The sequence below is a fragment of the Podarcis pityusensis genome (genome assembly GCF_964106645.2).
Source record: "Podarcis pityusensis genome assembly, chromosome: 4".
In the NCBI taxonomy this organism is placed as follows: Eukaryota; Metazoa; Chordata; class Lepidosauria; order Squamata; family Lacertidae; genus Podarcis; species Podarcis pityusensis.
In genome coordinates, this window is record NC_138027.1 from 2,822,293 (window position 1) to 2,834,805 (window position 12,513).

The 12,513-nt window shown below is 42.1% G+C and overlaps 2 protein-coding genes across 4 annotated transcripts in view; one reads left to right on the forward strand and one right to left on the reverse strand.

Moving 5' to 3' along the window:
- LOC308475072 (uncharacterized protein) overlaps window positions 1–12,513 on the reverse strand; it is a 296,536-nt gene that overhangs the window by 125,443 nt on the left and 158,580 nt on the right. The gene's annotated exons all lie outside the window — the stretch shown is intronic.
- LOC308475116 (uncharacterized protein) overlaps window positions 1–12,513 on the forward strand; it is a 55,500-nt gene that overhangs the window by 33,022 nt on the left and 9,965 nt on the right. The window contains exon 6 of one of the 2 annotated variants that reach the window (XM_081002041.1): window positions 4,611–5,908. In XM_081002041.1, coding sequence (XP_080858167.1) covers window positions 4,611–5,908 — 1,298 coding nt within the window. Of the gene's footprint in view, window positions 1–4,610; window positions 5,909–12,513 lie in introns of those variants that run through there. The other variant, XM_081002039.1, reaches the window with a different exon arrangement.

Here is a 12,513-nt window from a genome sequence, read left to right on the forward strand (position 1 = left end):
GCCTGGAAATTCAAAACATACCTCTATGTGACAAACCACATATATTTTCACAGAGCTCAACTGTGGTCCCTATGACACCTGGGAATCATAGAATCATAGAATCATAGAGTTGGAAGAGACCACAAGGGCCATCGAGTCCAACCCCCTGCCAAGCTAACACCCTAACACCCCCACAATAAACTGGAACTTACAGTTTTTTCTTTGAACAATCTTCCTCAAATTATTCCTTTTTCTACCACTATTGGACTGGTCTGAACTGCCCAGGCCATCTAAAATGTCAGATTCAGAATTGTTAGGAAAGATAAGTAGCTTCAGGTTTTCTGTTTTTGCTCTTGTCAGTCTTGGCTTGACCAAAGAGAGGACTGGCAGCGACGCTCAGGTGCTGCCAGCCAGAGAAGAAGCAGGCCTAGGGAGAGGAGAGTTAGCAGCGGAAGGCAGAGAGTATGGGGCCAAGATGGCGTCCGGCACTCTTCTTAGCTGCGCCACTGTGCTGTCCGTGCCGGTCGAAACCTCCTCCAGCCTCTTTGGCCCTTTAGCAGAGTGTACACAGCGGTAGAAGCTGCTGCACTGTGTGGGTAATAAATCAGACTGCACGCAGGCTTTCTTGCTTATCTCCAACAGCCTTTAATCGTGTAGAACAACATCGTAAATTCAGCCTTAAACACCCGGCGACAAAGCGCACATCTCTCGCCTCTCGATCAGAACCGAAAGAGAACTTACACACAGAGTAAGATTCCCGTATGTGAAACATAGCCACGCCTCATGATGTGAGACGTCACTCAGAACTGTTAACCCTGTAAGTTCTGATTCTCTTCACAGAGAGGAGGGGGAGAGGAACTGTCATCTGAGCTCTGAACAAGGGGGAGAAGAAAAAGAGAGACAGAGTGACAGACAGGTTTGTGAGAGCTACAGGAGTGAGTCAGACGTTGGAATGCAGGAAGCATTCTCTGCCAAATCTCGTAGGATCTGAAAAGTGGCGGAGACAGGCGAAAGATACTGGAAGAGAAGGTGGGGAAGGGGGAGGAGCTCAGTCCGGGCAATGCCATCTTCTGGGGAGGACGATGAGTAGAGGAGCTCTGTGCAAGTTCATTGTTTTAGCAATAAATCTGAAATAATTAGCAGCCAGAGTCGTCTCACGTTTGTGGGAAAGACCAAGCCATAACAACGACTGACATTGGAGATGGAGGGGATGCCATGACTGGGCCAAATAGAATTCATCCCAGAGAAGAGCAAGGCTTATGGAATCTCAGGTAGTACTAGCAGTGATGAGGATGATGATGATAGTAATACAGTGGTACCTCAGTTTACAAACTTAATCTTTTCCAGAACAGTACTGTTCTTAAATCGAGGTACCACTGTAGTAATAATAATAATTTTTATTTATACCCTGCCCATCTGGCTTAGTTGCCCCAGCCACTCTAGGCACAACACATATATAAACATGAAACATAAATAATAATAATCTGATCCAAATAATAATAATCTGATCCCATATAAAAAGAACATTAACTGTAAAATGGACAACTTATACTAGTGGCCAAAATTGTGGAAACCTTTTATGAAAACTGTATTTCTGAGGTTTGGTGGCTGATAACACCACTTTTGTGTGGAGTAATACCATAAAATTGTCCATTAAACTTTAATTAGTTTAATGTTAAGTAAACGTCCAGTGTGCTTCCAACGCCATAAATCTTATCTCAGCAGAGAATTTCGTGCAGCGGTTGAAGAAGGCAGGAGAGTCAGTACCTTTCAATGAAGAATCCTGGAGCAAGCACTTTGGAACTCAGGAGAAAAAAACTTTATTCACAAAAGAAAAACCCTGGCAATAAAGCACACATGCTTTTATCTCCGGCATAAAGAAAACTTTACTCTAAACTTAACTCATCTTAGCAAACACGCCCATGGCCACAAACTGAGTCTGTGAGTCAGGTCAAGGGGGGGGGGAGAGAGAACACACGGGTGAACTGACTATTTATACAAACTAACTCACATTCCTGGATGCTTAATGACTTCCAGCTGCTCAGTGATTAGAGCGACTTGTTACCTCTTAACCCTTTAGTACCAACAAAATTATATCCCAATGGAAGGATAATTTAATGAAGAATGTAATGCAAGAAATTTTATGAGGGAGTATTTATTAGAACAGCAGTCATAAAGAAAAAATTTGAAACCTTTGGTAACCATTGGTAACCTTTAGCGTTAATTACGGCCTTACAACACCTTCCCATGAAGTGAACCAAGTTTTTAGTTCTGCAGCTGTAATGTGGTACCTCTGGCTACGTATCTAATTCGTTCTGGAGGTCCGTTCTTAAGCTGAAACTGTTCTTATCCTGAAGCACCACTTTAGCTAATGGGGCCTCCTGCTGCTGCCATGCCGCCAGAGCACGATTTCTGTTCTCATCCTGAAGCAAAGTTCTTAACCTGAGGTAATATTTCTGGGTTAGCGGAGTCTGTAACTTGAAGCGTCTGTAACCTGAGGTACCACTGTAATGTGAAACCAAGACTGAATTATTGCCTCTATTAATTGTGCTTTGTTGCTGGGTTGCTTCTGACTAATAAGTTTCTTTAGTCGGCTCCATAGATTTCTGATTGGATTAATGTTTGGGCTATTCCCAGGACATTCCGGCAGTGGAATAGGATTAGCACCTTTTGCACACAGCAGCAACATGACATGGAGCTGAATCCTGTTGAAATAGAAAATAAATAAATAAAGATATAAAGATATCTAAATGCTTCAGTATCTGGGAAAAGATCACTTGTGGAACGCTTCAGTTTGGGCTAAAGTATTTCATTTATGCATTTTGGGGCATTTACATTCCCATTAATGATGCAAATTCTGCCCACACCTTTTGCTGCTATACAACCCCAGATCATCACACTACAGTGGAAGCTTTACTTACAACCATAATCCATTCTGGAGGTCCGGTCATAACTAGAAACGTACATAAGTAGAGGCACCCTTTTCCATAGAAAGTAATGGAAAAGTGAATTGATCCATTCTAGACAATGAAAAACACCCCCAAAACAGCAATTTAACATGGATTTTACTCTCTAACAAGACCATAGATCGATAAAATGAAGGCAATAATCAATGTACTGTACTATAAAATAAATAAGACAGTATTGTAGATGAAAAAAATTAACGTTTTTTTTTCCTTACGTGCACTGTGGATGGGTGGGCTTACCTGGCTACAAGCTAGGGGCGGGGCAAGGGTCAGTAAAGAGCTAATTCACTTCGGCCAGGGTCATGCTTTTTTCTTGCCAGGCCAGGTTCTTCTCTAGACTTCCTCAGGTTGGTTCTTCGGTGGGGTTTGGGGCTGCAGTGCTCCCTGCTGTGTCTCTTGCAGGCAGGCGACACCTTTTCCACAGCTTCGGGGGTGGGATGGGGGCCCTCTCCCCGGCATCAGAGGCCTCAGCGCTGCCCCACAGCCAGCCGGGCGAGCTCCCGGCTGCTGGCAAGACCGCTGTATATAGAGGAAAGTTCATAAGTCAAAGCGCCTACTGAAGGTCATAACTGGAATCGCACGTAAGTAGAGCCATGCGTAAGTCGAGGTTCCACTGTATCTGGGTGTTTCATGGTTGGTGTAATGCAAGTAGGATATAAATCTTCTCTGATTTTTCACCTCGCGTATGTCATACCATCACTACCAAGCAAGGAGATTTGGGTCTCATCACTCCAAATAACACTGTTCCATTGTTCCGCTGTCCAGCTAACATGGGTTTAATCTTTTCAACCTTTGCTTGAGAGATGTTAATGTCTTTTTCCTTAGAATTCTAGCATTTAGACAAGTCCTTGCACTCAACTTCACATTACATTGTGCCATGTCATCTTGTATAAACCTACATGATTTTCTTCTGTCATGTAGGGACAGTCTCTCCACTCGTCCATCGTCACTTGCCTTTGTGCACCTTTCCCTGCCTTTACCAGTCTGATTTTGTAGTGACTGAGTCTCCTTATACCTCCTCAAAAATATAGAAATGCCAGCTTTGGTTAAGTTTTTCCTAATCTTTCATCAATTTCTTCATAACTGTAGCCTTGTTCACTTAACAGTACAATTTTACATCACTTTCTGGGTGACCAGTCAACTCTTTGTGCCATTTCTATATAATTTTAATATGTTTTACAAGAACAAAAATACCCCCAACCAACTTGATAGCAATCACACAAGACACTGACAAAGTCATCCTAAGCAAGTTGTGCTTCCTTTTTCTGGTTATTTGGCTATAGCTTTAGATAGAATATGGGTAATTGAACAAACTTTGTTGAATTGCATTCTTGATTAAATTATCTTTACGTTGCTATATAATTGTATGATATTACTCCAAAAGAAGTGGTGTTATGAGCAATCAAACCTCTGAAATACATTTTTTACAAAAATCTTCCACAATTTTGACCACTACTGTATATCAAACAAAGCAACATTCAGCAACTGAACAGAATGTTGGACTCGATGGCCCTTGTGGTCTCTTCCAACTCTATGATTCTATGAATCTCATAATAAATATGTTTGTTAATGACAAACAAAACATGTAATGAACACACACACAACTCCTTTCCGTTCTTCCCCATTTGTTCCTGAGGCTCTAATCCCTTTTTGTCTCCATTGCAGATTGTGATGAATCAGAAATCAAGAACGAAGGTGACCACGACAATATTCCCAGAGAGGAGAGGCCACGTAAAAATTTGGAGTGTGGAGAAAGCTGCAGTCAGAGTTCCCATTCCACTTCCCATCAACAAAATATCCTTGGAAAGAAACTCAATCAGTGCATGGAATGTGGAAAAAGCTTCAGTCAGAGCTCCTCTCTCACTTCTCATCAAAGAATTCATACAGGGGAGAAACCTTATCAGTGTGTGGAATGTGGAAAGAGCTTCAGGAAAAGCTCCAATCTCACTTCCCATCAAAGAATTCATACAGGGGAGAAACCCTATCAGTGTGTGGAATGTGGAAAGAGCTTCACTTATAGCTCCTCTCTCACTTCCCATCGAAGAATTCATATAGGGGAGAAACCCTATCAGTGTGCGGAATGTGGAAAGAGATTCAGTAGGAACAGCTCTCTCACATCCCATCAAAGAATTCATACTGGGGAGAAACCCTATCAGTGTGTGCAATGTGGAAGGAGCTTCAGTAACAACCACCATCTCACGTCCCATCAAAGAATTCATACAGGGGAGAAACCCTATCAGTGTGTAGAATGTGGAAAGAGCTACAGGAGGAACTCTGATCTCACTTCCCATCAAAGAATGCATAGAGGGGAGAAACCCTATCAGTGTGTGGAATGTGGAAAGAGCTTCACTTATAGCTCCTCTCTCATTTCCCATCAAAGAATTCATACACGGGAGAAACGCTATCAGTGTGTGGAATGTGGAAAGAGCTTCACTCATAGCTCCTCTCTCACTTCCCATCAAAGAATTCATACAGGGGAGAAACCCTATCAGTGCATGGAATGTGGAAAGAGCTTCAGTAGGAGCACTGAACTCACTTCCCATCAGAGAATTCATACAGGGGAGAAACCCTATCAGTGTGTGGAATGTGGAAAGAGCTTCACGTATGGCTCCTCTCTCACTTCCCATCAGAGAATTCATACAGGGGAGAAACCCTATCAGTGTGTGGAATGTGGAAAGAGCTTCAGTCACAGCCACAGTCTCACATCCCATCAGAGAATTCATACAGGGGAGAAACCCTATCAGTGTGTGGAATGTGGAAAGAGCTTCGGTCACAGCCACAGTCTCACATCCCATCAAAGAATTCATACCGGGGAGAAACCCTATCAGTGTGTGGAATGTGGAAAGAGCTTCAGGAAGAGCTCCTCTCTCACTTCCCATCAGAGAATTCATACAGGGGAGAAACGCTATCAGTGTGTGGAATGTGGAAAGAGCTTTAGTCACAGCCACAGTCTCACTTACCATCAAAGAATTCATTCAAACGGACTTCCGGAGGCGGCGCCAACAGCAATGGCGGTCTCCTTCTGAGTAGGAGGAGAAGCTCCGAGGAATTTTAGGGGTCTCGCCGCTACGGCGCAGCGGAGACCCGAAAAAACTGCAGGTGGGAGAAGCCTGCAGCCGTGGGACCCGGCGGGAGCCAGAAGCGCTCCCCCATTTAGCGAGGGAACCCCGCGAGGGGCTCTGGAGCCGAGCGGGGGTAGCGCGGCGCTGAGGGACGATCGCTACTTCCTTGGAGTGAAGCCGTGCAGCTGTTGCCGGAGAGCGCTCTACTCTTTCCTTTAAAATTTGGATTATAAACTTCAACCCGTGAGTAAGACTTTTAAATTAAGAGATCAAAGGATTGGATTACCTTTGATCGGGAAAAAAGATTTTGAACTTGGCACTGAAGCGGGAAAGACGCAAAAAGGAAGTCCGTCTTCCGCTCTTGTAGATAGAAACAGAGCAAAGACCTTCAAAGCTAGAGCCATAGAAATTAAATTGAAAAGGTTTGGATTTCAATGTCTGAAGTAAGAACCCCCCCTCCGGAGTGAGGGGAGAGGGGAACTTTGTGGACTTGAGTTTGAGATTGAAAAGAAGGGGGGGGGAAGAAACCACTGCCTAACCCCTGATTTTGGACTGCCAGAGACAATAAGAAAGTGTTGCACCGTTTATAAAGATTTGTAACTGTCTGAAGTAACTCTGCTTTTGAACTGGAAGGGACTCATTGTAACAGTTGGAGTTGGAATTGGAAGAACTCTCTGTAATTGTTGCCTTTATTTGGAAAGTGATTGTAGGACAGGACTGCCTTTGGAAAACTGTTCTGAAAGTAACATTGTTGCAAAAGTACTCCCCTAGAGGAGGTTTGGAATATAGCTGGGGACTTTCCACTACAAGGTTTGAAATTCTTCCCATCGGAAAGGAATTTGAACTGCGCAAGTGACCTTGATGTTGAACAACAAAGCAATGGATCAGGATAAGCCCCAGCTGCAGTCAACAAGAAGTAAAACTAAACTACAACAACAAAGAAGACAATCAGTAGCAGCACCGCCTGTTGTTGAAAAAGAGGACACTGGACAAATTACTGCAAAAAGTTCAGGTGCTGAAGAAAATCTAAGTGCATCATTGGATAGAATATTTGGAGCCTTGGAAAAATTGTCAGCTAAAATCGATTTAAATACTACAACTATCAGCTCCAATTCGCAAGCTATTGACAGATTGGTACAGGAATCTAAATTGACAAAGAAAATTGCTGAAGAAGCCAGAGAGAAGGTGCTGGTGGTTGAAGGAAAATTGCAACCAATCAACAAGCAAATAGAAGAGCACAAGGCACAACTGTCCTTACTGGAATTGAAAGAGAAACAGGCTAACCTGCGGATCAGGGCGGTACCGGAATCAGAAGAAGGTAACCTGTCTGAATTTCTTACACAGGAATTTGGAGATTTCTGGGGCCTTGATCCAGATAAAGACTTTAAGATAGTGACAGCCTTTAGACTTGGCAGAGGGAATAAAGAGGGAAGAAAGAACAAGGTAAGAGACTGTTTAATAACACTTGGATCCAAAGAAGAGAGAGATAAAATACTAGGCCTACACTACCAGAAACCACTTGAAATAGAGGGTTCAAGGATTGAGATTTACAAAGATATCCCAAAACACCTGCTGGATCTTAGAGCGAAATATAGTGACTTGGTGACCCTACTAAGAAGGAACAGCATTGTCTTCCGGTGGGAGTTCCCACAGGGACTGTCCTTTACTTATAAAGGGAAAAAAGTTAAAATAAAATCGGAAGAGGATAAAGAGAAGTTATTGAAGGTGCATGAGGAAGATCTGTACAAGGAAGTGGACAGCAGAGAACAAAGGCCGAGACCAGGAATTCTAGACCCAACAAAGCCAATACTGGAGGATAAACCAAAAGCGACACCGCCCACAGACCAAGAGCAAACATTGGGAGCAGTTGGAGGAGAAGCAGAATAACTTCACAATGTCTCGGCAAGTATTAAGCTGGAATATTCGAGGTTTGAACTCCCCAGACAAGAGGAAAAAAATCTTTCATCTATTGAAAAAGGAAAAATTGGACTTTATATGCCTGCAAGAAACTCACGTTACTAGAACACACAGGAAAGTTTTAATTAACAAAAGATTAGGACAAGAATTTATTTCATCAGACAAAGTTAAAAAGAGAGGAGTTGTGATCTACGCAAAAGAAAGTCTATCACCTAAATTTATTTTTAAGGATGAACAAGGAAGATTCGTGGCTATTGAAATACAATATCAAGGTGAGAAATTTTTGATAGTAGGGATATATGCACCAAATGAGGGGAAATCAGAATTTTATAAGAAATTGCATGAGACATTGCTGGACTTTATGGACTTAAACATTATTATGCTTGGAAATATGAATGGAGTGGTGTCGACAAATATGGATAAGTCAGAAAGACAAGTGGTGACAAAAGATGGAAGACTACCGAAAACTTTTTTTGAACTGACGAACAATATGGACTTAATTGACATTTGGAGAACAAAGAACCCCCTAGACAAAGAAGGGACATTCTATTCTGAAGCCCAAAAGACATGGACAAGGATCGACCAAATCTGGATAACCAGAGGAATGGCTCCCAAGATTCAAAAAGTAGAAATCTGCCCAAAAACTTGCTCCGACCACAACCCTGTGAAGATGGAAATGAAACAAATATCGACTGGATCCTTCAGATGGAGGATGAATGACGCCTTGTTTAGAGATTCAGAAATTATTAAGAAGGCCAAAAAAACAATAAAAGACTACTTCGAGATAAATTTGAAGACTACAGTGGAAAAAAGAACAATTTGGGATGCAAGCAAAGCTGTAATGAGAGGGTTTTTGATACAACAAAATTCAATAAAAAGGAAAATTCAAAATGAGAAAAAAGAGAAGATTTTGGAGAAAATAAAAGGAGAGAAAAAACTTAGGAGCAAACCAAAATCCCAAGAGATCCTGAGAGAATCATAGAATCATAGAATCATAGAGTTGGAAGAGACCACAAGGGCCATCGAGTCCAACCCCCTGCCAAGCAGGAAACACCATCAGAGCACTCCTGACATATGGTTATCAAGCCTCTGCTTAAAGACCTCCAAAGAAGGAGACTCCACCACACTCCTTGGCAGCAAATTCCACTGTCGAACAGCTCTTACTGTCAGGAAGTTCTTCCTAATGTTTAGGTGGAATCTTCTTTCTTGTAGTTTGGATCCATTGCTCCGTGTCCGCTTCTCTGGAGCAGCAGAAAACAACCTTTCTCCCTCCTCTATGTGACATCCTTTTATATATTTGAACATGGCTATCATATCACCCCTTAACCTTCTCTTCTCCAGGCTAAACATGCCCAGCTCCCTTAGCCGTTCCTCATAAGGCATCGTTTCCAGGCCTTTGACCATTTTGGTTGCCCTCCTCTGGACACGTTCCAGTTTGTCAGTGTCCTTCTTGAATTGTGGTGCCCAGAATTGGACACAGTACTCCAGGTGAGGTCTGACCAGAGCAGAATACAGTGGCACTATTACTTCCCTTGATCTAGATGCTATGCTCCTATTGATGCAGCCCAGAATTGCATTGGCTTTTTTAGCTGCCGCGTCACACTGTTGGCTCATGTCAAGTTTGTGGTCAACCAAGACTCCTAGATCCTTTTCACATGTACTGCTCTCAAGCCAGGTGTCACCCATCTTGTATTTGTGCCTCTCATTTTTTTTGCCCAAGTGCAATACTTTACATTTCTCCCTGTTAAAATTCATCTTGTTTGCTTTTGCCCAGTTCTCTAATCTGTCAAGGTCGTTTTGAAGTGTGATCCTGTCCTCTGGGGTGTTAGCCACCCCTCCCAGTTTGGTGTCATCTGCAAATTTGATCAGGATGCCCTTGAGAAATTAAGTTACACTAAGTACAATATATGAAAATGATAAACCAGGACATTGAATGGAAAGTTAAGCAGATGAGACAAAAAACCTTTGAATCAGCCAACAAATGTGGAAAATTGTTAGCATGGCAACTGAAGAAGAGACAAAAATTAAATACTGTAACTAATCTTGAAGTGGATGGAAAAAACATTCAGAAGCCACAGGAGAGTAACAGGGAGAAATGTAAAGTATTGCACTTGGGCAAAAAAAATGAGAGGCACAAATACAAGATGGGGGACACCTGGCTTGAGAGCAGTACATGTGAAAAGGATCTAGGAGTCTTGGTTGACCACAAACTTGACATGAGCCAACAGTGTGGCGCGGCAGCTAAAAAAGCCAATGCAATTCTGGGCTGCATCAATAGGAGTATAGCATCTAGATCAAGGGAAGTAATAGTGCCACTGTATTCTGCTCTGGTCAGACCTCACCTGGAGTACTGTGTCCAGTTCTGGGCACCACAGTTCAAGAAGGACACTGACAAACTGGAACGTGTCCAGAGGAGGGCAACCAAAATGGTCAAAGGCCTGGAAACGATGCCTTATGAGGAACGGCTAAGGGAGCTGGGCATGTTTAGCCTGGAGAAGAGAAGGTTAAGGGGTGATATGATAGCCATGTTCAAATATATAAAAGGATGTCACATAGAGGAGGGAGAAAGGTTGTTTTCTGCTGCTCCAGAGAAGCGGACACGGAGCAATGGATCCAAACTACAAGAAAGAAGATTCCACCTAAACATTAGGAAGAACTTCCTGACAGTAAGAGCTGTTCGACAGTGGAATTTGCTGCCAAGGAGTGTGGTGGAGTCTCCTCCTTTGGAGGTCTTTAAGCAGAGGCTTGACAACCATATGTCAGGAGTGCTCTGATGGTGTTTCCTGCTTGGCAGGGGGTTGGACTCGATGGCCCTTGTGGTCTCTTCCAACTCTATGATTCTATGATTCTATGAGATTAGAAGCTGCTTCCAGAGATATTTCAAAGAGCTTTATACACAAGGGCCGCAGATGGAGTCGAAAATTGATCAATTTTTGAATACCAACGGATTACAAAAAATTTCTCAAGAAAATAAAGACTTTCTGGATCAGAAAATATCTGAACAAGACGTGGAAGGCGCAATTCAAAATATGCAACTGGGTAAATCTCCAGGACCTGATGGACTTACCTCCAAGTACTATAGAACTTTGAAAGACTGGTTAATTCAACCTTTGAAGGAGGTTTGTAACGAAATTATGGAAGGGAAAAAGGCACCTGAGACGTGGAAAGAAGCTTACATCACACTTATACCGAAAACTGAGTCTGAGAAGACACAACTTAAGAACTACCGCCCCATATCCCTGCTTAATGTGGATTACAAAATTTTTGCTGATATTTTGGCCAGAAGATTGAAAAAAGTTTTGGCAGAGATAATACATAAAGACCAGGCTGGCTTTCTCCCTGAAGGCACTTATCGGACAACACGAGGAATATTATTAATATTCTAGAAAAGCTGCAGTTGAACATCAATACTAAAGCAGTTTTGATCTTTGTGGATGCGGAGAAAGCCTTTGACAACATTTCCTGGAGTTTTATAAAGAAAAATCTTCAGGGGATGGGGGTTGGACAGAATTTTGGAAATGGTATAGGTGCAATATACTCTGAATAAAAGCCAAATTGATAGTTAACAACATGGTTACTGAAGAGTTTAAAATAGAGAAAGGGACACGACAAGGTTGCCCAATTTCCCCACTGCTTTTTATTTTTGTTATGAAATATTTATTGAAAGTTTTAAGCAGTTTAAACTATACACTAAAATCAAAACAACAAAGAAAAAGGAAAAAAAGAAAAAAACATAGAAAACCTACAAAAATACAAGTAAGAAATGCATAAAAAAGCACTAAAGAGAAAAAAATTCATTTTCTTAAATATTATTTCCATAACTTTCTTTCATGACTCCCTCACGTCACCCTTTTCTGTGTTCTTGGTTACAAAATCATGTTCCGCAATACTACACCTTCTCTCAAAATTTGTTTTAAATTGTACATTTCAACAATTATGTCTCTTACTTTTACCTTTTGTTATCAAATATTCAAAATGTTTAAGCTTGACATAATATTATTCAGATTAGATCCTTGTTCTTATAATTCAGTTATTTTCATACTCCTTTCTGCTAGGTTACTAATGCCATGTTGTTTTTATATCCTGCATCAATTTAACATTCATACAATTTACAATACTTATGCAAATAGTCCTTAAATTTTTTCCAGTCCTCTTCCACTGTCTCCCAGGTCTCGGATTCTGCCGGTCATTTCTGCCAATTCCATGTAGTCTATCAGTTGCATCTGCCATTCTTCCAGCATGGGCAAATCTTGAGTCTTCCAGTACTTTGCGATGAGTATTCTTGCTGCTGTTGTCGCATACATAAAGAGAGTTCGGTCCTTCTTTAACACCATTTGGCCGACAATGCCCAAGAGGAAGGCCTCTGGTTTCTTAGGGAAGGTATATTTAAATACCTTTTTTAACTCATTATAGTGTTGGAATTCTGCCTGGGTCAGAGGAATGTGCCACAAGCGTAGGCACCGGCAGATATTCCTGTCGACCTCCCCGCGTCTCCCAACCTCTGCTGATAAGCAGGCGAGGTCCGGCGATTCTTCTCAGATGTATGAGAGGAACACACCGTTCTTCCTCTCTCCCCTTTGGTGTCCCCA